General features: G+C 63.7%; 2 protein-coding genes across 5 annotated transcripts in view; both read right to left on the bottom strand.

The window, feature by feature from the left end:
* Window positions 1-2,627: 2,627 nt before the first annotated feature.
* PANX2 (pannexin 2) lies at window positions 2,628-10,831 on the bottom strand. Of its 3 annotated transcripts, XM_047742974.1 has the most exons (4): window positions 10,543-10,681; window positions 7,602-7,872; window positions 4,405-5,850; window positions 2,628-3,858 (listed from the first exon to the last, which is right to left on the bottom strand). In XM_047742974.1, the coding sequence occupies exons 2-4, from the start codon at window positions 7,675-7,677 to the stop codon at window positions 3,515-3,517; spliced, it is 1,866 nt and encodes a 621-aa protein (XP_047598930.1). In that variant the 5' UTR covers window positions 7,678-7,872; window positions 10,543-10,681; the 3' UTR covers window positions 2,628-3,514. The 3 variants fall into 3 exon arrangements, with proteins under 3 accessions (XP_047598930.1, XP_047598929.1, XP_047598931.1); XM_047742973.1 differs by lacking the exon at window positions 7,602-7,872 and having other exon boundaries at window positions 10,543-10,831; XM_047742975.1 differs by lacking the exon at window positions 10,543-10,681 and having other exon boundaries at window positions 7,531-7,660.
* A 5,862-nt stretch (window positions 10,832-16,693) lies between these two features.
* Window positions 16,694-25,326, bottom strand: part of MOV10L1 (Mov10 like RISC complex RNA helicase 1) — a 65,447-nt gene continuing 56,814 nt past the window's right edge. For both annotated transcript variants that reach the window (XM_047742987.1, XM_047742988.1), the window contains exons 22-26: window positions 22,899-23,072; window positions 18,984-19,133; window positions 18,086-18,193; window positions 17,350-17,487; window positions 16,694-17,260 (exon numbers count right to left, since the gene is read on the bottom strand). In XM_047742987.1, the coding sequence (XP_047598943.1) occupies window positions 17,165-17,260; window positions 17,350-17,487; window positions 18,086-18,193; window positions 18,984-19,133; window positions 22,899-23,072 (666 nt within the window). In that variant the 3' untranslated portion in view covers window positions 16,694-17,164. The remainder of the gene's footprint in view (window positions 17,261-17,349; window positions 17,488-18,085; window positions 18,194-18,983; window positions 19,134-22,898; window positions 23,073-25,326) is intronic.

The following is a 25,326-nucleotide window of genomic DNA, read 5'->3' as shown; positions in this document are numbered from 1 at the left end:
CGCTGAGCTCTGTGCAAGAGCCTGAGTGTGGGGCCTCCAGGCAGGTGCTTCCGGGCCAGGCTCGCTGCCCACCTCCCTCCTACGGCTTTTCGGTCCCGAAAGTGCCCAGCTGGCCTCAGGGTGGCCTCTGTCCTCCTTGGTGCACGCTCCTTCTCTTCAGTTACTTTTCTGTCCCTCTGCCGGCTCAGGTCGTTTCTGCGTCCCAACCCTTAGGCTCCCTTCCCTGGAGAGCACAGGTGTCTGCCAGGCGGGATCTGGAGTGAGTCTGGGGGCCACGCCCACACGGTGCTGGCAAGGCAGGAAGAGGCCCGCGTTCCAGTCTTGCCTGTGTGGGAGCCTCTCCTTTTCTGGGACCGTGAGAGTTGCCCCCAGCCACTACAGGGCCCTGGCTAGAGGGAAGGGGTGAGGAGAGGGGAGGTGGTGTGGGGGGCCTTCAGCCGGACACCAGAGACGATAGGGTGGCCTGCACTCACGGGCTAAGGTGGCATCCTTGGCACCTGCAGCGAGAGCTTGGCGGCTATGGGATGATGACTGGGGCGCGTCTCTTCCCCAGCGAACCAGGGCTCGGCCCAGGAGGAGGGCACTGCGCGTGCTCCGAAGGACAGAACTCTGGGGTGAGCGTTGCTCTGCAGTGTCCTGCTGGGCCTTGGCCCAGGGCACAGGTGGCCGGTAGCCTGGCAGAGCTGTCTCCCCAGAGACACGGAGGGGGCTGCGCTGGGGGCCTCTGCGGCAGGCGTGCGCTCACCGGACTCAGACTTGTGTGCGTGAACATTGCTCAGCCCGAGGTCCCGCGCTCACTGGCAGGAGGAAGGGTGCGTGAGGCGTGGCCTGGGCAGCCGACGCCCCTGCTGGGCTCTGGGACCCTCTCACTGTGAGTGCTGTCAGTGGGGTACCGGGGCAGGAATGACCTGTGTGGGGCCCAGCGGAGCTCTGCAAGTGGATGGGCAGGGTGGGGAGGTGAGGGTGGCCCTGAGCGGCTGGGGAGGCTGGGCCGGACTCCAGCCCCACCCAGGGAGCGGCAGGGGGGCTGTGGCATGAGCTGCTGCCCGAGTCCAGCATGACCGGAGTGCCCTGGGGGGGCACAGCCACTCTGCTCAGAGGGTTAGGGAGCCCGCCGACAGGGTGGGACCAAGGTGGGCGGGGGGCGCTGCTCAGGGACCAGGGGCTTCTCCCACTTTGCAGAACTGGCCACAGGCCACACGTGGGCACGTGGGGTCCCTTCCCTGGACACTGGAAATGGTGAGGGCTGACCCAAGGGGCAGTGGACTTCCCAGCCTGGGATGCTGCCAGGAGGTGTCCCGGCTCAGGTGAGGCTGCGAGCTCTCTGGGGACAGGGCGTACCAATGACGCCTTTTTATTTTCTGTTTTGACCTTGGGCCAAGTGGGCACTGGAAGGTTGGCCCCTCCCAGGGCTAATTCCTAGAAACAACAAACTCCCATGTGCCCACCAGCCGACCTGGGGCCCTGGCCGCTCACCCCTCTGTGGGGCTCGAGGCCTCGGGGCCTCCCTCACCCGCCCCACCCCCCAGGGCAGGTGCCCCACAACCAGGGAGCCCAGAGCCCGCGGACGGTATTCATGCAAGCCAGTCCTCGGCCTGTTCCCCTGCCTTGTCCGTTCCTTCCCGTGGAAACCACAGGAAAGGCTCCTGCCCTCGTCCCCTCCCGCTCTGCCTCCTGGTGCTTCCCCCAGGGGCCCCCAGCCTGGGCACGGCCTGCTCCCCCCCCGGGGCTGTGAGGGATGAGCTAGCTTCCCGACGGCGGCTGTCTCCTGGTCGCAGGCCTCCGCGGCCCCGAGTGATAATAAAACCACATTTAAAACCCATGGAGGGATACGGTCCCTTGTCTGTGTCCCTGTAGAATGACCCAGCTCCGGGGAAGGTCGGCCTGCCCAGCTCTGGGCACCACGGAGATTCCGGGGCCTAGGCTGGGCAGGTTCCCTGTGTAGTACAGCCCATGGGCCCGTGCCCGTCTCAGCAGGCCCCTACGACGGGAGGGCAGCCCTCCCTGGCTCTAGGGTCCACAGGTCTCTGGCCTGGCTGTCCTAGCTACCTGGCTCCAAGGAGAGCATGTCAGGTTATGGGGGTCACCAGCCGGGGACCGAAGGCCAGGTGGCCCCCGGTGTACCCGTAAGACTAGCCTCGACCCACCCAAGTCCTGGGCCCAGTGAGGAAGTCCTGCCCCAGGTCCGTGGAGCAGAGGGGGCCCCCCCCAAACCACATCAAGGGGAACTCCTCCAGGAAGGGTTCTTGGTGTCCCTGTCCCCCTAAGTGCAGCCAGCAGGCCCCTGTCCCCACACATTTGCACTTGATCTTAGCCAAAAGGCCGAGAAGCGATCGTCCCCACACATTTGATGGAGGGGTCAGTCTCCTGGGGGCTCCCGCCTTTGCCTCTGCTGAGTGTGTGAGTGCAGGGAGGGCAGGGCTCACCTGATCTGCCCCATAGGCCCGGAATGAGAGCCTCAGAGTCAGATGTCATGGCAGGTCAACCGCAAGGGACAGCCATGTGCTCCTGCCTCAGGGTGGGTACAGCAGGGCCCCCAAGGTGACCAGGAAGCAGCTCGTCCAGACGCAGGAAGGCCAGCCAGAGCACCGGCCTCCCGCAGGACGGACCACACGGGACTCAGGCTGTATCAGAATAATATTTATTGATCTGCTCGGTGCTACCTTGTTAATACTGTCACATTGTCACCGTGGCTGAGGTAATAGGGACAGACCCTCCGCGCCAGCCCTGGGTGCCCACGGGAAGCCACGTGGGGCCTCGGTTGGGGGGCTGGTGGCCTGGGTGAGGGGACATGGTTATTGCGTTGGATTTCTTGCCTTGCACGCAGGTGTCCACACCGTCTCAGCCCCGTGCCCGATCACACCCCCGTGCGTCCACGCTCACGCCCACTCACACACACATCCATGCACACTGGCGTCCTCGTCCTCTCGGTCACGCACCCATGCACACACCGCCCTGTGCCTGGCAGCGCGCACACTCGGTAGTTACAGTGATCATAGTAAAGCAGAGTACAGGCAGGTCGGGAGACAGGGAGAAAGTGCATGTCGGTCTGATGGAGGGGGCCCCGGCACCTCCCAGTGCAGGAGCGAGCCCTGAGCACGGCCCCTGGGGCACAGCCAGGCCTGGTGGTGGGATCACCCCCAGCTTCCTTTCAGACTCAGGACCAGAGCTGTCCTGCTTCAGCCTGGGCCCAAGACAGAATTGACTAAAAAAATAAACTCTTCACCTCGCAACCGAGTGCCTGATTGGGGGTGGGGGGGCGGCTCCAGGCCTTTCTGGCTGGTTGGGGGGGGGCTCCGCCGGGCTCAAGGCCAGCCCTCGGCCCATCCGGCACGCCAGCGATGCTGTCTTGGGGGCCGGGTGGGCAAGGTGTCGGCCCTGTGGCATGCGGACAGGAGGCCAGGAGGGGCAGGCAGTGCTGGGTGAAGCAGGGGCCCCGTCCACGTTGGGCTGGGGTCAGCGGCGCTCCCTGGGCACGCGGAGGGGACGGCGGTGGCCCGGGCAGCCCCGTTCCTCAGAACTCCACGGTACTCACTACCGTCCTCGGCTCGTCGAACGTGGCGATGAGGATCTGCTGCGGGGGGGGGATGGCAATGAGGCTGCCCACGTCCGGGGCAGCGCGGGGACCCCCGTCCTCCTCTTCCCGGGCTTCGTACAGCGTGCCGATGTGCAGTAGCGGGTGCGTGGCGTTGCGGCTCAGGATGGCGAGGGGGTCGGCTTTGCCCAGACTGGCTGGCGACAGAGGGGCCGTGGTGGGGGCCGCTGGGGGCGAGCAGACGTGAAATGGGCCCCCGGAAGGAAGCGTGGCCCGGGCTGGCTCTGCTGGGTACAGGATCTCCTTCTCAGGGAGCGGAGTGTCTGCAAACGGCCGAGGACGGGGACAGGTCACACCCTACAGGTTGCCCACCTCTTCCCCCCGCGCCTGCCCCCTCTCTCGGACCCTGCCTGGCAGAGGCTGGTCACGGAGGACCCCGCTCAGCCTCAGGCCCCCCAGGCGCCGTGGGAGGGCTTGATTCTCCCTCCTCCTGCCTCCTCAGCCACATGGGGCTGCCCCAAGACCCTCTCTGCAGGCTCCAACCCGCGTGGGCCAAACCTCCCACCGCCTCAGGAGCAGCAGGGCCTATTTCCAGAATCTTCTCTAGAGCCTGAACAACCTCCTGTCATGTCCCCTCGGGCCCTCCTGCTAGCGCTCGTCCTGTCTGCTGGGCAGGGCCCCTCACGCCTGCCTTCTGCCCCAAGGCCGGCCCCCTGGCCGCCCAGCCCCCTCTTCCACCCAGCTGCTCCCCCTCCCCAGCCCCCCGCCCCCACACAGGTTCCCAGATGCCCGGTCTGCAGAGAACCGCGCGGGGAGGCGGGAGGCGGGGGGGCTGCCTTCCCCGGGGCCGGGGGTCCCCAGCCGCCTACCTTTGGTGGGTGCTGCGGCCAAGCCCAGCGCGCACTCCTCCGCCTGGGACAGGAAACCCCCTTCCTGGCTCCGGGAGGCGGGCAGGGCGGCGGCGGGCACGGCCTCGGGCTTGGCCTTCTTGGTGCCCAGGATGTAGGGGTGCACGTCCAGGGAGAAGTGGCGCGCGTGCTTCTTGTCGGGCGCCGGCCCCGCGTCGGCCCCGCCGCCCTTGTAGTGGTGCGCGGCGCGCGCGCCCGCGTCCAGCAGCGGCGCGATCAGCGTGTCCGTGGCCGTCTTGCGGCGCACGGGCTTGGGCTTGTCGGCCTTGCTGTTGTCCACGCGCATGATGGCCAGCGGCTCCTTGAAGGGCTGTGGCAGCGGGTTGCCCGTGGGGATCCACTTCATCTTCCTGCGCGGCCGCTTGACGACGGGCGGCTCGGCGGCGCCGTCGGGCTCGGCGGGGTTGGCGCTGGGGTCTGCCGTCTGCACCCCCGCGTCGCGCACGGTGGGCGTGGCGTCGTGGTTGGACTGGGCCAGCGCGGCCAGCAGCTGCCGCACCACGTTGTCGTACATGAGGTCGCTCTCGTTGGTGATGAAGTCCAGCCGGTTGAGCGACTTGATGTGGTCGCGGTTCTCGTTGCAGAACATGGCCAGGATGTTGATGTCGCAGAACTGGGAGCGGCGCCACTGCCGGCGCGTCTTGATGCCCACCTTGTGCAGCTTGTCGAAGATGAAGTTGCTCTTGCGGAAGATGAACAGGTGGATGAGGTTGACGAGGATGATGAGGTTCATGGCGCACAGCAGCACGATGTCCACGCCCGCCACGATGCGCTGCAGCTGCACCGACGGCAGCTTGCAGTTGACGCGCACCGCGGGGCCCCCGCCCGCCGGCCCGTCGGGGGACGCGCCCAGCGCGCACGTGAACTCGTTCTGCTTCTGGGTGGCGTAGTAGGTGCACAGGTAGGAGATGGGCGCCACGCTGAGCAGCAGGATGAGCAGGTGCCGCGCCAGGTACAGCTTGGCCAGAAAGTTGCTGCGGCCGCGGCGCTCCAGGTACTTCTCGAACAGGTTCTGCTCGGGGCTCTTCTCCTTCTCGGCGTTCTCGATGATCTCGCGCCGCTCGCGCTCCGTGATGCCAGGCCCCTTGGACTGGATCTGCTTTTCGATCTTGGGGGCACGGCCCTCAGCGGCACGGTGGTAGCAGTTGTCGATCTCCTGCAGCAGGAAGTTGAGCTCGGAGGTGAGGCGGGTGGAGGCCAGGAACTCCCAGCCCAGCGCCGGCACATACATGATGGCCGCGAAGGCCAGCAGCGAGTAGGGCAGCAGCTTGTGCTCAAACAGTGACGGCCACAGGCTGGCGTCCACGCCGGGCAGTGCGTCCCGCAGCTCCGTCCAGCAGTAGCCGCGAGCATACAGCGCCTGGTCGCGAGTGAAGTTGTGCGGCGTGTAGCAGTAAATGGGCTCCTCTGAGGGCAGAGAGGACACTCGGGCTGGGGCACTGGGGCGCTGGGGAGGGGGCGGGGGGGACGCACCAGACACACCAGGGACGGCTGTTCCCCCAGCAGAAACGCCCGGGTCCCAGGAGATGCACGGTCCTCTGTATGACTGACTGTGGTGGCTGGGTGTGGGGTCTCACCCTGGAGACCCCCGCACATACAGCGGCTGGCCGGGGCACAGGGTGGGGGTGCAGCCCCCCAGGGACTGACCTGCACTGCAAGCCTGGAGTCCCTCTCTCCATGTGTACAGTCTGCGTGCATGTGGGGGACACCCAGTCCCACAGGGGAGGCCGCCGGGCCAGGCCACTCCACACACCTACCCGCCCTGGGGCTGCTCTGCCGGGGGGCTCTGTCTTCAGGAGGGTGGAAGGCCTGGTCAGTCCCTACCTGGCCAGAGGCAGTTACGGTGGCGCAAAAGTGGGTCCTGCCTGCCCTTGAGGGGTATGGGGTGTCTCTCCCAGACCCACTGTCCTGGAGAAGAGCAGACCCAGGAGTCCTGGGTGCTGGGTGGGCCTAGATGGTGACCTGGACTCGGACAGGAAGCCCTCCCCAGGACAGCAGGGTCAACACCAGGAACGGTGGAGACCTTCCAAGTTGCAGGAAAAAGGGCTGTCACTGAACTTTCCAGACGACGATGAGCACAAAGCAAGAGCCAGAGAACGTGTCTGGAGCTATGCTGGGCTTTGAACACTTCTCCAAAGGGTAACACTTGGCAGGCTTGGAGCTGTCCCTCTGCCGCACCGGCCCCCATGTTCACGGCCCCAAAAGCCTGGCCACGCTGCCGTCAGGCCAGCCGGAGCCCCTCTCACCGCAGAGGCCAGGGGTCAGTGGCCCTCCTACAGGCTTTGGCTGGTGGGATCCTAGCCCCAGACTGGGTTCATGTCCCCCCCGCCGCTGAGAGGTGCAGACCCTTTTCAAACTCCAAGGCCCTAAAAGACGTCCACACAGGGTTACCCAAGCCATCACGTGCTAATACACAGAACCTTACACAGACTCTGCAAGAGGGATTAGGTGAGGGCTGGGGTGGGGGGATGATCCTGGATCACTGGGTGGCCCCAATGTGATCACAGGGGTCCTGGGGGGGTGTGAGAGAGTCAAGGGTGTGAGGGAGAAAGTAGAGGCCACTGGGCTAGGCTGGAAGGAGGAAGACGCCCACAAGCCAGGGAGCACAGGGTCTTTAGAAACCGGAAAAGGCGAACAGCAGGGCCTCCAGGAGCCTCCAGAAGCAGCTAGGCCCTCCCGAGCCCCACGTGCTCGCCTGTAACGCCCACCAGGCTTCTGAGCCGCAGAACTCTAGGGTCATGTGTTATTTTGAGCCCCTGAGTTTGTGGTCACTCAGCGCACCAGGCGGGAGTTAACACAGGGTGGCCGGCCCTGGGCCAGCTGCCTCCTCTGCCGAGACCCTGTCCTGCCCCCTTAACAGATGTTCTCCCACGGTGCTGGGGGCCCTGCGGGGGTGGGACCCCCACGCAGGAGGGAGGGTGAGACCCTCAGAGGCTGCAGGCCAGGGTCAGGGGGACTTGGCCCCCGAGACGTGCAGCACCCCCTCCCCAGAGAGCAGGCAGCCTCTCCGGCTCCCCGGGCCCTCCGAGAACTCGGCACAGGCCCTGAAGCCCACGTGAGCCAGGCCCCATGGGGCGGAGCACCTACCTTCTCCCCTCTGCGGACACCTACATGCCCCCAGGCTAGAGAGGCACCCAGGACACGTGGGGCCCAGCTACCTGGCTCCTTTAAGAAAAAGCAGCTGGCCGTTCCCTGTGCAGGGCTGGAGGACATCTGCAGAACCCGACGACCCATCGGGGCGGCCTCTCGGTCCACTGCTGAGTGGGTTGGCACAGTGAGGGGTCTGCTCGTGGCAACCCTGGCCAGGAAACACGGGAGTCTTCCTGCGTCCGCTGCCCTCCAGACGGGGGAGTTTTAGGCTAGGGGCCAGTGCTGCCTCGTCAGCTGCTCACCCCAACTCTGTAGCCAGTACGCGTTTACCATCGTGTCCTGGATGAGCAAATCAGGGTGCAGAGAGTGGGTCTCCCCCTGCTGCAGGGGTCCCCTTGCAGCGAGGACCCGAGTAAGGGTGGGGGGTGGGGTGAGTGCCACAGCCCCTGGCTCCAAGGCAGGTCCTAGCAGCTGGGGCGTGGATCCCTCCGGCAGTGGCAGGGCACACTGGCCTGTGCCCTGGGGATGGAGGCCGGATGCAGCACTGCGGGGGGCCGGGGGTGTTGGATGGAGGCGGCTCTGGTGCCCTTTGAGGGTCAGCACTTCTGACCTCGATTCCTTCTCGCACCTCACCGGAGCTGTCCGCAGGTGTCAGCATGTCAGTAGGCCCTCCCCAGTTCAGCCTGTGGACGCATGGTCCCCCCCCCGCACCCCTCCTGTCCTCGGGTCTGGGGATGCTTCTGCGTTCTGTCTGAAGCACCGAGAGACAGCTCACTGCATACGCCCGCTCAGCGTCCTGTGTCCTGTCCTGCCTTGAACCCTAATCTAGGTCCCTGAGGGGAGTGGGGCAGCCCTCCTGTGTTCTGTGACCTAGGACAAGGGTCCCTCAGGCATACACAGGTGCTGAGGCAGGTGTGTTCGACGGACATGCAGCACGGCCCGGGACGCCAGGCAGCAGCGGCCAGCCTGCCCACCACTGCTCAGAAAGCCTTCCTTGTCCATGCGGGCACAGACATGTCCACGTGCAAGCACAGGTCGGTACGGGGGCGCCGTGGGGGGCAGGCCTGCACAGGAAGGCCCAGGGAGCTACCAGGACTGGTGATGAAGGGTGAACTCGGGAGACCCTGGTGGCCCAGGCCTGACCGGGGATGAAGAGGTGCTGAGGGTCCATGTGGGGTGAGCTGGACTCAGGACAGCATGAGAACGGAGGCCCTGCCCCTGGGGGGGGTCACCTGAGGATGACAGTCCTGAGCCTGCCCCACCGTGCACGTCCATAGTGGGTAGAGTTGTGTTCTCCGCAAAGGATGCTGAAGTCCCAACCCCTGGTACCTGTAACTATGACCTTGTTGGGAAACGTGACCCTGAGAAGGTCACACCGGGTGCACACTGGGTGCACCGGGGGGCCTCGGTCGGTGAGGTGTCCTAGCTGTGCACTCAGCAGGGAGGCTGCTTGGGACACGCTCTCTCCCTCCGCCTCCCTGCTGGGCGCGCCTCACCCTCTCTCTCTCAATTAAATACATCTTAAAAAAAGAGAGAGATAAGGTCCCATTGGAGTAGGAGCCCCAAGCTCCTAGTAATAGGGAATAGGAATAGTAATAGGGAATCTGGAGCACGTGCCCAGGGAGAGGGTGCCCATGTGGACAGGCAAGCAGAGACGGGGTGAGGCAGCCCCAGAAGCTGGAGCGGCAGGAGGGACCCTCCCCCGAGCCTCTGGGAGACAGGCCCCACCCACACCTTGTTTTGGACCGTCCATCTCCAGACTATGACAGTTGAGTCAACTAGTTACAGTCATCTCAGAAACCCGACACACTGATGTGACCTGAGAGACACTGTGGGTCACACCTGCCCCTGCGTTGTGCTACCCCGGCCCTGGGAGCGCGTCCTGTCCCAGGAGTGTCTGAGTGTCCGGGCACTCGTGTCCGAAAAGAGAAACTGCAGAGGCCCCCAGTCTCTGATCAGGTGGCCTGCACATGGCCACCGCAGGTCTGTCGGGTTCCCAGGTCATAGGGACCCCTAAAAATCGAGCCCTTTGTGAAAGAGCCAATGCAGAGTTCGAGAATGTCTGCCGGTGTCACTCAGGGGACAGCCCTCCTCGAGGGCTGCACAGGGACCCCTGCCCCCTCTGCCATGGACAGGCACCTCTGGCCCTCAAGACTGGCCCGAAGGCCCGCGGGGGGTCTCCCTGGACCCGCCAGATCTGGGTGGGCCACCGACCACCTCTCCCTGCCCAGGTCCGCTCCTTAGGGAGGCCGCTCTCCTGTCACTTTGCTCCCGGTGCCTCCCAGGCCGCCTCACCTGGGGTCACTTGTGGGGAGGTCCTCCTGGCGCCCCCACATCTGTCAGCTTAAGGTGTCAGCCTCTCACAGTGTCCACCGCACTGGTTCCTGTCACTGCCCTATCCCGCCTGCGTGGGCCTCCTGGTTGGCCAGGTGGGTTTGCTGCCCAGCCCCCGGGGGAGGCTCAGCCTGGCCTCAGGGTCCTGCCACAAACCTTCTGGGCTCTCAGTGCCCGGGGCAAGGCCGCCCCCTGAAGCTGACCAGACCCGCCGGGTCCCAGGGCCCCTCCCTGCCGGTCCTGCCGCTCTGGCTCTGCCCGCAGCCCGCGCTCTGACAGCCTTTGGCTTCAGCTGTAACAGCCTGTTCTGGTCCCCACCTGGCCACTCCTCCTGCCCTCAGAGCCGGCCCACTCCCCCTCCTGGTCTCTCCTGCCAGACCCCAAGTCTCATTTGTGCCTGAGACCACCAGGGCCGGGCCGCGTCCGCCCGGGCTCACGGGGAGCGCGGGGAAAGTAAAAACAATACATGGGAGGAGAGGGGGGTCAGAGGCAGCCCCAGGCGACCGGCGGCACATGCAGCGAGGCGGGGGGGGGGGGGCGGGGGCGGTGGTGGCTGCGGATCTGCGGGGAGACCCCCGGGGCGCCGCCAACACCGCGAGGCCCCGGAGGGATGCCGGCGCGGGGACTCGGGGAGCGCCCGGCGCCCGACACCCGCGGACGCGCCCCCAGCCTCACCTGCGAAGTTCTTGGTGAATACCAGGGTGACCAGCAGGATGGGGACGAGCACGGTGCCGATGGTGACCACGCGGTCGAAGGGCAGCTCGAGCTTGAGCTGCAGCAGCAGCGCGGCCAACGCGCCCGCCTTGTCGTCCTGCGCGCCGGGCAGGATCAGCTCGCGCAGCTTCTCCCCGGCCAGCAGCGCCGTCGCCATGTCCGCGGACTGCTCCAGGAGGTGGTGCATGGGGGGCGGGGGCGCGGCCCGGGGGCGCGGGCGGGGCCGCGGGGCGGGGGGCGCTGGGGCGGGGCCGCGGGGCCGGGGGCGCGGGCGGGGAGCGCCGGCCGGGGGGCCCCGGGGAGGGCCGGCGGGGACGCGGGGACGGATGGGGGGCGCCGGGCGGCAGGGGAGGGTGGCGAGGGTGCGGGGGGCGCCGGGCCGGCGCGGGGGTGGGGGACGCTCCGCCGCCGCCCCTGCGGGCAGGGGTCGGACCGCCCGCGCCCCGCCGCCCCCGCCTCGGCTGCAGCCCTGGCCGGGCCTGGCGCGTCCCTGCGGCGGGGGCGGCGGCTGCTGTCCCTGGCCGGGGCCGGGGCCCCGCTCCCACCGCGGGGAGGGGCTGTTTACCTGCGGCGACCGGCTGCGTGGCTCCGCCCCCCCCCCCCCCCCCCCCGCCACGCAGATGCGGCGCCGGCGATGACTTTGCAAAAAATATTTAAATTAAATAAAATGAATTAACAATGACTGGCCCCTCCTCCTCTTCCTCGGGTTGGGGAGAGGGTGGGAGAGACCGAGCGGGGCCCCCTCGCCGGCTCGCGGTCGCGGGAGCCGCCCCGGCGAGGACGGGTCTCCTCGTCCCGCCTCCTGGCGCCCGCCCCGCTTCCCGGCCCCGAGCCTGGACACCGCGTGGGCGCTGGGACGCACGCGGGGGCCTGGCACCCCCCCCCCCCAGGGTTTGGGGCAGCGGCCCGAGGACACTGCGGGGCGCCTTCCCCATCCCCCAGCGCCGGAGCCCCCGCACATCACTTCCCGCGCCCCGCTTCTCCTCTGCCCTGCACCGCCTCCCCGCCGCACGTCTCATTCACTCCTCCCTTTGCCTCGTTTGACCGACACGCTGGGGGCCGGCCTGTGCCAGCCCCCGGGGTAGGCTCTGGGGTGCTGGTGCGCCCGGCCTGGCCTCCCCGCCACCTTCCCGACCTCCACCCGCTCCATCCCCACGCCCGGCCGTGCCCGCCGGCGCCCTCTGGACAAGCGCGCGCACTTCTGCTGGGCTTGGTCTGCAGCGCTGAGCGCAGGCGCCACCGTCAACCCCGCTGCCCCCAGGACCCTCTGTGGCTCATGTTTTCCTTTTCTTCACGGCTTGTCCCCTTGCCACTATTATGGGACATACACGTGCCGTCTTTGTGAAGTGTTTAGTGTGGCTGCAGTTTTAACTTCATGCAGTAACTCCGTGTCTGGGGCACCGGTATTTACAGGTTCTGAGCCCCTGGGGTGAGCCTCCACCCCTCGCCGTTCTTCACCTTTCTCAAGGGTCTTCATGAGATTCGCAGGTGCTTCTGAACCGACGCCCAGCCCTGGCTTCCAGCACGTTTTATTTGTCTACTACTTACTGACACAGCTGGGCTGCCAATTTCCCAGCCGTCAGATAACCCAGCCGCTCCCCAGATGACCCAGAGTCCCTCTGCACAACCCAGCTGTCCCCCAAAAGACGTAGACCCCACATAATCCAGACACTCCCAGACAGCCCAGCTCCCTCCAAACCCAGCAGCCCTCAGATAACTCAGCCACAGCCCCCAAAGCCCAGACAGCCCCGATAAGTCCCAGCTGTCCCACCCAGATAATGGCATGGACGTCCCTAAGGCCCTTTGGAACCCCCCAGAGTGGTGCCACTGGGGGGACCTTCTGTGTTGCTTTCCAGAAAGGCTGGACCACAGCCCTACCATGAAAACGAGGTTCTGTCCCCATAACGTCCCCAGCTCTTGGCATCATCTGCTTTCTGGTAACTGCCACCCTAAGGGCAATGTCGCTTCAGTGTTCTCAGTCCGCCTTTTCTGGTTCCCTGTGGGTTTACTGCCTCTTCAAGCCCCTGCACACTGAGAGGTCCTGTTGCTGGTTCATGTGCAGGTCCTGGACTTACAGCAGCTGCTCTGTTAATCTGCTTATAGGCTCCTTCAAGTCCTCCTGTCTGTTGGGTTTGTTCATGGAGTCTGGATAGAAATCCTTAATTTTGATGTAGTCAGATGATGTAGTTGTGTTTACCCCAGTGGTTAGTGGTTTTCTTTGCCACATCGCGAAGGCAGCCCGGTGCCCCTCTAGGGTCAGGATGCCGTGCCCCCCACACTCATTCTTCCGTGGACTCAAGCAGACGCGTTGAAATGAGCTTCGTTTCTGCGTCGAGGTGAATTGGTTGGTGATCTGTAACGTGGAGATTCCAGGAGACGACTGGGCCAGATCGCCAGCCCTGCCAACCCCACAGGTGGCGTTACTCATCCAGCAGTCACACCTTGAGCTGGGAGACCACGCGTGGAGATAGAAATGCAGCTTAGTTTTTCTCCGTAGAACAAGGGGTCTCCCCGCCACTGTTGACCAAGCAGCATACCCTCTCTTAGACCCCCAGGTACCGCCGGCACGTCTGCCGCGGCTTTGCAGTGCACACGCGTGGGTGGGCGGGCGGGCGCCCCTCTCATCTTGTGCAGTAGAGCCAGGCGTTCCTGACCTTTACTTTCCACACGCGCTTTACAGAGGCGTGGTCAGGGTTCCTCCTGTCCAGCCTGGCCGTGCCAGTGCATCCGGATCCCAACGGACACCCTGAAAGGGCCGCTCGGTTGTGCTTCCATATGGGGGTACTTACGATGTGCTGGGAAGGAACAGCTTGAAACGATGAGAAGAAAAGTGGCAGGTAAGCTAAAACACGTAGTCCACGACGTCCACGTCTCCTCCAGGGGTCTGCAAGCACCAAGGTGGAACCCGGCGCAGGCCACACCTCCTGCAGGAGCCACTTAGCTCGCTTCCTCAGGGGTCCACGCTGGTCTGGGCAGCTCAACCTCCTTTTGAGGGCAGACCCCCGTGCACTTTCATCCGGCGCTTAGCAGAGCCTCCTGGTCACTGGGGTGGCCTCCCACCCACTCTCCTGCCTGCTCTGGGCCCAGCCAGGCTGCATGGGATGCCTCTTGCCCTTGGTGTCCCAGTGCCCCGTGTCCCCTCCAGAATGACCCCACCTGGTCTCCCGTCACCTGACACAACTCTGGCCCACTGGTGAGGAGTACCTTGCCCTGGGACACCCAGCCCAGGTCTTCAGTGACTTTGGGACCCTGACTGCTGTCATCCTGGCGTTTGGTGGGGACTGTCTCTCCATGACGTGACCCGCACCTGCTTCGTCCTGCAAGCTAGGGCGGCGTCCAGTCTCCCCGAGCGGGGCCGGCTGGGCTGCGCGCACGGTTGAGCAGGTTTGGCTGCAGGTGTACTACCACTCTGGGGTGGTGACAGGTCCCCGTGACACAGTGTGGGCAGGAACGAGGGGACAGTGCTGGGACGATGATGACAGGGAGGCAAGTGTGGCCATTCAGTGGGGGGGGGAGCAGGGGTGGAACACATCATGTGAGCTCTGGCAACAGTGGTTCCCCCCGCCAGGCCTTCCTGGGGACCTCCTGGTCCCTGCTTGCTGTCCAAGAAGGCCTGCCCTCCAACTGTCGCTCTGGAGAGGACACAGAGCACAGGGAGGGGTGGGGGTGTGGGGGACAGAAGGGAGGACAAAGGTCATGTGAAGAGAGCGCAGTGGGGTTTCAGCCAAGAGGGGGGCAGGGGACCTGACCCACTGAGGCCCTAGCCACTGCTGCACGAGGCTGCTGAGGGCGCCTGCCCTGGGGCCACCGTGTACGAGGCCAAGAGCAGACGTTTCTTGAAGCAGCAAGGACAGAATTTTCTCGCATCGTGACAGCGACTTCATCACCTGGCTGACCCACAGTGCCAGGCGTGAGGTGTCTGCAGTCAGTGGAGTCCCGTCCTCAAGCATGGGGGCCAGTATGGGTTCTGGGCTGGGCCAACGGAGCCTCAGTGTCCCCATCTGTACCCTGGAAGGCCTCTTGTGTTGGCAGCGGTGACAAAGCACTCGTTAGTGCCCTGGGGAGCGGGGGGTGGGGTCAGTGTCACAGGGCGCACTAGGGTCCTGGGTTGGGGGCCCTCTCTGCCTTGTCCCTCCCCACGATGCCCCTGTCCTCTGCAGGACCCACAGGAAGTCCTCTAGGACAGCACCAGGTGGCGGCTCTGGCCAGGCCATTAGGTTTGTGTCAGGAGCCGCTTGCGCTCCCTCTTCCTGCCTGCCACCAGCCCCTCCTCCCCCGACTCGCCCACCACTCTGGCTGGTGGGGATGGTGGGGAGGGCACGGGTCCTTGCACAGGCCCAGGGGCCAAGGGCAGCCTGTGCAGACAGGGAGCCCTGTGCCCTGCCGAGCCCAGAGGCCCCAGCTCTCCTGCTGCTGCCGTCACCTGAAGTTCTTGGTGACTTCACGCCTGGTGACCGTTTGTACCTGAGGTCTGCCGCCCTGCGAGGCCAGCGAGCACAGAATTCCCAGGGACCCACCCAGGGTTCCCAGCCCTTCACTCTGTCAGGCCCTGGCTGCTTCTGCAGGGCGGTTGTCCAAGGCCCAGAGAAGGGGACTGGGCCCCACGTGTCTGCCACTTCCCCTTTAGCCACTCGACAGCACGAGCAGCACGGGTCAGGAGCCTGTGCACCCGCAGCCCCTTTCCGTGACTGTTCTGGGCAGTACCGTGAGCCCGGAAGTGCCCCAAGTCAATTCTGGGACAAGTCACCGGTGCCCCCGAGGCCCGGCTTCTGCTCCCTCCCTGTGGAGATGGCCCTGGGGGCACACAGCTAGCCGGTCTGTCACTCACACCAGCTGCCTTCCAAGCGCGTGACACCCCTCCCAGCTCTCCCACGGCCGTCAAGGAGCGGGTGTGCCGGGCGGCTTCTGGTCAGGCGACCCCCAGTCCTAAGTCACATTTGCTCTTGGCGCACTCAGGAGCACCGAGGGTTCCAGAACCAGCACCACTGAGCAGCTCCCAGGGTACCTTCCCCAGGGCCTGGGCCAAAGCTGGGGAAAGACACGCAGAGCCCTGCTGAGTGCTCGGCACGTCCAGACCCTGGGTGTGAACAGGGGTCTTCTGGGCCCTGCAGGCACGTGAATCGCGCCCACAGAACCCCATGTCTGCACACGTTGGGGGGGACCTGCCTGGGGCCCAGACCTGCAGAGACAGAGGAGGTTCCCACCTGCCCAGAAAGGGCTGACGCTACGAGGCAGTCTCCCCAACTGTGAAGTGGGGCCCACTGGAGTGGAGGTGAGCACCCCTCAGAAGGCCCAGCCCGGAGCCCGTGCTGCTGGCCTCTGGTGGCAAAGACTCAGGGACCTGCTGGCCTGGGCAGGGTGGCTGAGTGGGGTCCACACCACCCCGTGGCTCCCTTGTCATGTCTGGTGCCACATGCTTCATCCTCAGAGCCACCGGCTTCATGTCCTGGGGGGTGGGGAGGGCTCTGCCTGGGCCTCCACATTCCGCAAGCAGCCCGCCATCCTGGCTGCCTTCCTGGAGGAAGCAGTCATGGGTTCCAAACACACGTGGGGACCCAGAGCCTCAGTAAGGAGCAGTGCAGCCACACAGGGCCATGTGTCTGGGCAGCGGCCTGTCTTCCCGTGGAGCCAAGAGCCTCCGTGCCCCAGGGTCTGCTTCTCGTGGTTGGCGAAGGTGTGCCTGGGCTTCTCCCCGCCCAGGGGTTGACCAGCCCCCACACAGGCTGCTGCAGCTGCTTCCCACCCCACTGAGGGCACAGCCGGCGACGCGGCCCCTTTACCGGGCGCCTGGGTATTCCCGCCCCCATGCCTGGTGCTGTTCACAGAGAACAGTCCCCAGCCAGCCCTCCCTGGAAACCGGTCCCCGAGGATGTGCACAGACGGCTCCCCCCAGCTGCTCCACGGTTCCAGGGGAGCAGGATGCTGACCCCAGTTCCGTGTGTGGCTGCCTGTCCCCACGTGGAGCCCCTACGGAGAACCCAGGCTTTACGCGGCTGACGCTGGCCCAAGGGGCTGGAGAACGCATGGCAGCCTGCTGGGGTCAGAGGCCATGGGAAAGCATAATGGCCTCCCCGTGTCCAGTGCGCCTGGAGGAGGAAAGCCACGCTGGGTGTCCCATGTGAGCATTTATTTGGGTGACGGGTTCAGGTACCTGCCCCGCGGCAGGAAAGGGCTGGTGCAGAGAACAGACCAGGCTCTGTCTGACCCCACGGGCCCCACACTCCTGGCTGAGGCTGGGACACAAGGCACGTGGCAGGGTTCCCAGCTCAGAAGGGAGGACAGCAGATGTCTGGGATGCCTTGCCAGCTGGGGCTGGGGACCTGGTCCTGTGGGGCCCTCTGACCCAGGCTCTGTGGGGTGAGGGAGGGACGGGTCGCATGTCTCATCACAGCTACAGGTAGGGGAAGGGGAGGGAGCTGGTGAGCTGGGTTCCCCGCAGCAGCTCAGGGTTGGGTCCTGGGGGCCACCAAAGTAGGGCTTGGGGCTGATGTCTCTTTCAGTGGCCCCGAGCGTCACCCCGGGACTGCACAAGGAGGAGGTGAGGGTGGTGGGCTGCAGGGCGGGGCAGGAAGAGGAGCGGAGCTCACTTTGGCAGGGACTGCAGTTCCGGAGGGAGACCGCAGCCGGTGTAGACACCGTGGGTGATGCTGTATTCCAGTAAAGCACCGAAACAGGGATCCTGCCAAAACACCAGAGAGCCAGGCCTCAAAGCCCAAGCTGTCTGAGCGGCACCCTGTCCCCACGCCCTGCCCTCCTCAGGTGACTCACTCTGACCAGAACGTGAGGGTTTCCCAGCACGATCAGCAAGGCTTTGGGTCTGGTGATTGCAACATTAAATCTTTTCGAGTTGGACAAGAATCCCAAAAAGTATCTATCATCTTCAAATCTATCTTCATTTGACCGTACCTAAAAAAACCACAAAGAAGTAAAAACGGTACCGCAAGTTTGTCATGGAAAGAAATACGACATTTTAAAGCATTTAGAAGTATTAGACATCAGTAGAACTCCATTTTTGGTTAAAAAAGGAGACAACCAGCACTGTGGGGAGAGCCTCACGAGACCCTCTCACGTGTCTCTGGGTGCAGGTCCCCTTTATCCCACCCGCACTCTCTGCTTATCTCCGTCAGGAGAATCTGACAGGGAAACAGAGTTGTGAGAATTAGGGCTGGTGCTCCCCGGTGGCCGAGCCGCTGGGGCCTTCTTGGGTGGCGGCCATCTCCCGCTCGGCCCCTCCGTCCCCTTCTCTTCCAGCGCCCTGTGCCTCCTCCTCCAGCGCGTCTCCCACTGCTTCCCGGATCGCTCTGCTTTAGTCGTGTGAGGGCAGCTGAGTTTCTAAGGCGCCCCCACAGTCGGGGCCTGGGATGCCGGAGCACCCCACCCTGCAGTGGCTTCCCTGTGCCGGGGAAGGGTCTCCGGCACGTTCTACGGGGAAGTGCCAAGAACCCGACAGACATCGGGCGGCGTCGGACATGCCGCCACCCCCACTAAGAGCAGGAGCACCTACGGTGGAGATGATGACGGCCAGATACTCCTGCCCTTGGAACTCCTCCACCGATCCAACCTTTATGTCCATCAGATCGACGCTGCGCAAAAGAATTTTGATTTTTTCCACCTTTGAAGCAGATAAAAGTAGAACTTTACAAATATGACCATTTCTTTATATATTTAAGCATAAGCCAGTATTAACCAATATGCAATATTGCTTTTCAATTCCAAACCCTGTTTCATCTGGGTTGACTGGAGCACAAATTCTCTTTCAGACCCAGTGCACCAGGGGAAAGGGGACAGCGTGTGTCAGGAGCGCAGCTTCTGTCTCCCCATGGTGCGCAGGAAGGAGGGTGGAGGCGCACGGGCCTGCTGCCCTGTGGGCGGGGTCATCTCCTTGGGGACAGCGGGGGGACCTTCGGCCGGGCAGAGCCGAGTGGCTGGACAGAGGCCTGGAAGCAGGCTTTGTACAACCACCGCAGGAAGGCAGGGGCGGGGTCTCTGGAGGCACGAGCTCCTGGAGGAGGGACCGGCCGTGCTGTGGAAACAGGAGCCCGAACTGTGTGTCTAGAGACAAGGCTCTCCAGCGGGTCTTGGCCAAAGAAAAGCCGATTTGAAACCCTGGAGGAAAGCATGCGGTACAGGAGAACGCCCGGCAGAAGGGGAGCTTCTGTTCCCTGGGAGCTGGGAGGGTGGCCCCTCGCCCGCCAGCCAGCATCCTGTCCCCCACCCGGCCAGGGTCTGAGCACCAGGACTCCGGGGTGGGGTGCAGGGCCGGCCAGCGCGAGCCCCCTGCTGGGCGCGGACGCAGGTGCAGTGGATGCGGAAGGGCTCGGTGCGGCAGAGGAGCTTGTCTCCACCCTCTTTCCAGACTCCTGGACCAAGGACCCTCAGAGGAGCGGTGGGCAGGTCCACACCTGCTTCCGGTAGGGCGTGATCACACCAATGTCACTGGCGGACACCTGGCCGGAGAGGCCCCTGGCCAGCAGGCAGCAGTAGCGCAGGACCTGGACCGCCTCCGCAGCGTTGAACCACGACGGGCTCCTCCCTTCACGAGCTTCGCTGCCCTGAGGTAATCAGAGGACAAGGGAGGGGGACATGTATCAGGACACTTCATGTCCTCAACACATGCTTGCGAGGGGGGCTCTGAGCCAGGAGGGAGCAGAGGCTGGTGTTGGGACTGTGGCACGAACGAGAGCGAGAACACCCCACCGTCCCAGTGGAGAGACGCACCACAGCCCCAAGAGGAGCCCAGAGAAGGGCTGCTTGGGGGCAGCGTGTCATTTGCTGCAACAGGAGTGGACGGTCAGCGAGGCGTGCGCTGACACAGCCACACGCAGGAGGGCATGCTAGGACAGGGAAAGGTGACTGGGGGCCTAGGGGGGCAGGGTTCAGAGCAGACTGTGTGGCCTGCGGAGGCAGCTGGCCAGCTGTGGTCAGCTCAGCAGGGGCCAAGCACAGCCCTGCCACGGAACAGATGACCATGCACCCAGGGTCCCACTCCCTCCCCACAACTAGGATTGGGCCCGCTCAGCCCACCAGCAAAGACGACAGACGGTAGACCAACAAGGACGTGAAGGTGCTCAGCATCACTAATTGGGGAGACACAGATCAAAAGTCCAAGATCCCACCACACACACACACACACACGCGCGCGCGGCTGCTACAGAAAAAAACAAAACAGGTGTTGGGGAGGATGTGGAGGAACCGGAGCCCCTGGACGTGGCTGATGGGAACGTAAGTTGTACAATCACCCTTGAAACCAGTGTGGAGGTTCCTCAAAACCTCGATCCCAAAAATTCGTTCTGACCCAGCAATTCCACTTCAGGGATTTACCCAAAGGAAATGAAAGCCGGCTTCAGAGAGACACTGTCCACCTCTACTCAGAGCATTACTCACGACAGCTGAAACGTCCCCTGCGGGACGAAGGGACAGACAAAATGCGGCCCGTGGGCGTCGTGGAACAGTCCTCAGCCTTGAAAAGGAAGGAGCAGCGGACGCCTGCCACGACCTGGGGGAGCCCCGAGGACACGGTGCTGAGTGAAACCAGCCAGACACAGAAGGACAAGTCCTGGCCCCACTTCTAGGAGGCAACCGCAGTGGTCAGACTTGGGGACAGAGTCGACGGTGGGGCCGGGGAGGGGGTGCTCTCTCTCTCAGATAAGTAAAATCGTAAAAAGAGAAAAAAAGTATATGGAACTTAAATCCCTCGAACAGAGATTGGGGGTTGGGGGATGTCCTTAGAACACCCACCAAACCGGATACACATTTGGCCATAGATTTTTAAAAAAAAGATCTTATTTATTTATTTGACAGAAAGACAGCGAGAGAGGGAGAAGCAGGCGAGATCTCCACTGAGCAGGCCAGGACCCTGGGATCACAACCTGGGCTGAAGGCAGATGCCCAGTGACAGCCACCAGGTGCCCCAGCCATACATTTTTAAAAGCAAAGAATTTCCAGGCCTTAGTTCCTGATCAGGACCTAATAAGAACAGAAATAAAAAAAGAGGTAAAAAGCATTCCTGGCCACTGGGGGATTAAGAAAAACGCTTCTCTATAACCCTTGGATCCAAAAAGAAGATAAAAACCAAGTTATAAAGGTCCAGAAAGTCATGAGAGAAGGGTCTCTCAGCAGACACATGGGGAAGAGAAAGCTACAGGATGGCATCCCCGGTGCCTTCCTAACTAAGAGGACGAGGAGTATGGGAATGAAGTGCCCGTCTTACGGGAATTACAACAAAGAAAAATAAGGAAGTCGGTAAGGGGCTGCTTAAAGAGAAAGCTGAAATTAATGACCGAAACAGAGAAGACATAAACAAGTCCAAAACTGGTTTTTTTTCAATTAGACCAGGGGTTGCCACATCTTACTTGTAAAGGGCCAGACAGTATCTCAGGCTTACCGGGGCTTTGCTGACCTACTCAACTCTACCGTAGGACGAAGTCTGAGATCAGCCATATGTCCACTGCGGTGCAGGCTTCCAACTCTCCTTTACCAGGACAAGACCACAGCGACCTTGGTGGTCCCTCCTTGGGCCGCCCCGGGGTTCAGCCCCACAACGTTCACACAGCACACTCTACTGAGCTTCCCCTGCTGAGATGTGCTGGGCATGGGCATGGAGCGGTGAGTCAGACGGACAGAGGTCCTTCTAGAACCTCCCCAGGGGAAGGTGTGAGTCAAAGGAACTGCCATGAGGGGGTACTTGCCAGGGAGCATGTCTGACATTGTGTCCCGAGGAACTGGGAGTGGCCTGCCGGAGCCAAGAGTGAGCACGCGAGGGGAGGGCAAGGGCCAGGCCCTGCCGGCAATCCTGAGGCCGCTAAACTGGTGATAAGACCCTTTTGCTCAAACGAAGGGGGCAGACCATGTTCTCTGCAACCCAGCCCCAGAGCCCTGGTCCCCATTTTGTACTTGGGGCATAGAGTGGAGTCTGCGACACAGGCCCTTAAAAAATCCTTACTAAATAAACAAATGTTTCTGGACTTTGTTTCACTGACCTATAGGGTTTTTTTTGAGCCTGAAAGTATGCTTTTATTTGCTACAGTTTGCAGTATGTTATCCAGCTGGCTTTGTATTTCCTCCTTCTACAAACACTTTTGGCACCTACAACACATTTACACACTTACAATCACTCTCCTGTGAAAAAACCCATGTGGCTTCTATGTAGGTCACATGGACGTGCGAGTTACCGCGGGCAGGACGATACTGGGGTCTCCGTTCAGGGCCGCTACATGCCCTCTCGCTCCACACGCTCCGCTAGCGGTTTCCAACGCCACGGCCCACCCCGCTTAGGCTGGTTTCTGGATGGGCCCGGAGAGACTGCTGCTGCCCTGCTCCATCTCCTTGCTTTACTGATCTACAGGAAAGCTTCTGAGGACGGACAGAGCAGGAGCGGAGTGTTCCCCGGAGAACGGCACAGAAGGCTGGGAGGAGACAGCAGCCCACGGGGCCTTGTGCTGAGAGCTCCGAGTTGGGAGGTACTGGTCTCACCACGGAACCCCTCGCCTTGAGCTCTCTTCTGCCCAAAGGGCAGGCATTCCATAGCCGCACCCGAACACGCAACTACCTGTCCAGCCGCTTCCGCGAGCAGATGAACCCGGGGGCCTGAGGTGGTGCTGCCGTCACCTGGGCCCACATACCTGAACGCAGGCTGCGTGGAGAGGGCAGACGGCACCCCGGGCGCACCCCAGCACTAGCTCCTCCCGTCCGAGGGTCCGGGTGCAGCCCCAGGTCTGGATGACTACGTGCGGTGGTTAATGCAAGAGGCGACCTGTGCTGCCCGACGACAGCCTCCGACACACACGGGCTCCAGGGCGCCCCGGTCATTTGCGGGGTTGCCGAGGATCTCGCTCTTCCCTGCCAGGGAGCCCCCACCCTCCGGTGAGGCCATGGTGAGTGAGGGGAGGCTCCCCCACCCCCCAGCAGTGTACTCACTCGACTCACGCACTCCTGGTGGGCACGGGAGCCCCTAGTGTCCAGGTGCCCTCGGCGCTGCTCATCGCCCCGGCCTCCCAGTCCCTGACGCGGCAGCTTTAATGCCCTCCCTTTAGGGTGACATTCCGACGCCCACTTGGCCGGCAGCCTCCGGAGTCTGCTCCGTATGCGGTCACCTGCGTGGCTGATGGGCCGCCTTGCAGGGCCACAGGCCTTCCCTACCGCTCTTTACGCGTCCGCCCCAGCACGGCCCTCGGCCCACCGGTGACGGGTAAATGCTTCCCGAGCGCCCGACCTGAACCAAACACACTCGGTGCAGGACAGCACCAAGGGCCCGAGGGCTCGCTCCGCGGCTGGAGTCGAGCCTCGCCCTCCCAGGCCGCCCTCAGTGCACAACTCACCCTCACGCCGTGGAAGACGAGGGGGAAGCCTTTCTTTGGTAACTTCTCCCAGCCCAGCAGGGAGGTGACCACCGTGGGGTCTGCGCACACTTCCAGCTCCTTGTGGTAGAAGAGCCGGGACGGCAGCGCCAGCAGAGCCGGGTGGGACCTGTAGTTCTTCACGAGCTTCGTGACCTGCAAGGACAGGGCTGGCGGCAGGCCCAGAGCCAAGCTGGCACACGCAGGTCGCATGTCTGTCCAAGAGAAAAATGCTGAGGACCCCCTCAGATCGCAGCCCCAGGGCACCCTCCTCTCTCTCCCCCCACCCAGCTGGTCACCTGCCACTGCATCAGGAAGCTCATGTACCTCCAGGGACGTTTTGAACTATTAGTTGCAGGTGTGCGATGTAATGATTCAACACGTGACTCCGTGCGCGTCACGACCCTGCCCCGTGACCATCCGTGCGTTCTCTGTATTTAATAGCCTGTTTGGCTCATCCTTTTGTTTCTTAAATTCCACAAACGAGTGAAATCATGCGCTGTTCATCTTTCTCTAACTTATCCCGCTTAGCGTTGTTCTCCCTAGATCCGTCCACGTCATTGCAAACGGCAGGATTCCGTTTCTGAGTGCTGCGTAATAGCCCACTGCACAGACACACCACATCTTCCTCACCCGGTCATTTCTCAGCGGACACTTGGGTCAGAGCAGCCCTTTCTTGAGAGGACTAAAGTGTTCCCACCACCTTTTAAAGATTCTACTTATTCATGGCCGGGGGTGGGGGGAGCGGGCACGCTCACAGGGGAGAGGGAAGCAGGCCCCCCGCTGAGCAGGGAGCCCAATGCAGGGCTGGCCCCCAGGACCCTGGGATCATGACCTGAGCCAAAGGCAGAGGCTTAACTGACTGAGCCCCCCAGGTGCCCTTAAACTGTTCTCTTTAAGACCATACAATAAAATACTAATTTCACTAAGTGAGCAAACAGGAGAGCCGGGCTTAAAACGATCCCTACAGGGAAGGGGAAGGGGAAGGGGAAGGGGAAGGGGAAGGGGAAGGGGAAGGGGCAGGGGCAGGGGCAGGGGCAGGGGCAGGGGCAGGGGAGACCAGGGCAGGGCAGACCAGGGCAGGGCAGGGCAGGGCAGACCAGGGCAGGGCAGGGCAGGGCAGGGCAGGGCAGGGCAGGGCAGGGCAGACCAGGGCAGGGCAGACCAGGGCAGGGCAGACCAGGGCAGGGCAGGGCAGACCAGGGCAGGGCAGGGCAGGGCAGGGCAGGGCAGGGCAGGGCAGGGCAGGGCAGGGCAGGGCAGGGCAGACCAGGGCAGGGCAGACCAGGGCAGGGCAGGGCAGGGCAGGGCAGGGCAGGGCAGGGCAGGGCAGACCAGGGCAGGGCAGGGCAGGGCAGAGCAGAGCAGAGCAGACCAGGGCAGGGCAGGGCAGAGCAGGGCAGACCAGGGCAGGGCAGAGCAGGGCAGACCAGGGCAGGGCAGGGCAGGGCAGAGCAGACCAGGGCAGGGCAGGGCAGGGCAGGGCAGGGCAGAGCAGAGCAGGGCAGACCAGGGCAGGGCAGGGCAGGGCAGGGCAGGGCAGGGCAGGGCAGGGCAGACCAGAGCAGGGCAGGGCAGGGCAGGGCAGGGCAGGGCAGGGCAGGGCAGGGCAGGGCAGGGCAGGGCAGAGCAGACCAGGGCAGGGCAGGGCAGGGCAGGGCAGGGCAGAGCAGGGCAGGGCAGGGCAGGGCAGGGCAGGGCAGACCCGACCCACAAGCCATAAGAGTTCTTGACTTTGCAGAGCCAGGGCCGGTGCAGGTCTTAAAGGCCAGCCGCGATCAGCAGGTGCCCGGTGACCTGGAGCAGACGGCAGGCCGGTTCATCAGATCACGGGGCTTTAGCTGGGGGACTGAGATGGGGAGTGACTGGGTGAGCTGAGCTGCTGCTGGTGGTCTTGGTGCAGCAGGTGATGATCACGAAGGGCTTAAAGCCAGGCAAGGAGGTGGCAGCAGGGATGGCGGGCCACGGTGCCCCTCTGTGGGCTCCTCCTCAGCTTCTGTAGGGCTGCTTCCACCTCTAGGCCCCACTCTCCCCTGAAGTCCTGAAGGCACCCCGAAAACATCCTCCTCACCTTCCTCACCTGTGTCCCCAGCCCCCAGAAAAGGGTCTCCAGCTGTGCCATCCCCCGGTCAGGGAAAAGGGACGGCAGTGGAGGAGGACACGTCTGTGGCAATGGACTGGGCTGGCAAGTCGGGCACTGCCCGGGCCCAGGAGTCCGCAGGTGGCAGCTGCTTGGGCACTGGGGGACTTCGCAGCCAGGCCCCCGGGCAGGGTGGGCAAAGAACACTGTCTGCTCCGGGTCCAGACTGCCCCGGGCCTCCCCAGCTGGGCCACCGGGCCCCAGGAAGAATCCATCCCGGGGCCAGGTCGGCCCCAGGTGGGGAGGCTGGGGGACCGGGAGCCGTTGTGC

The sequence above is a fragment of the Lutra lutra genome, chromosome 8, assembly GCF_902655055.1.
Source record: "Lutra lutra chromosome 8, mLutLut1.2, whole genome shotgun sequence".
In the NCBI taxonomy this organism is placed as follows: domain Eukaryota; kingdom Metazoa; phylum Chordata; class Mammalia; order Carnivora; family Mustelidae; genus Lutra; species Lutra lutra.
Note: the sequence above shows the minus strand (reverse complement) of the source record. Positions and strands in the feature narration are given on the sequence as shown.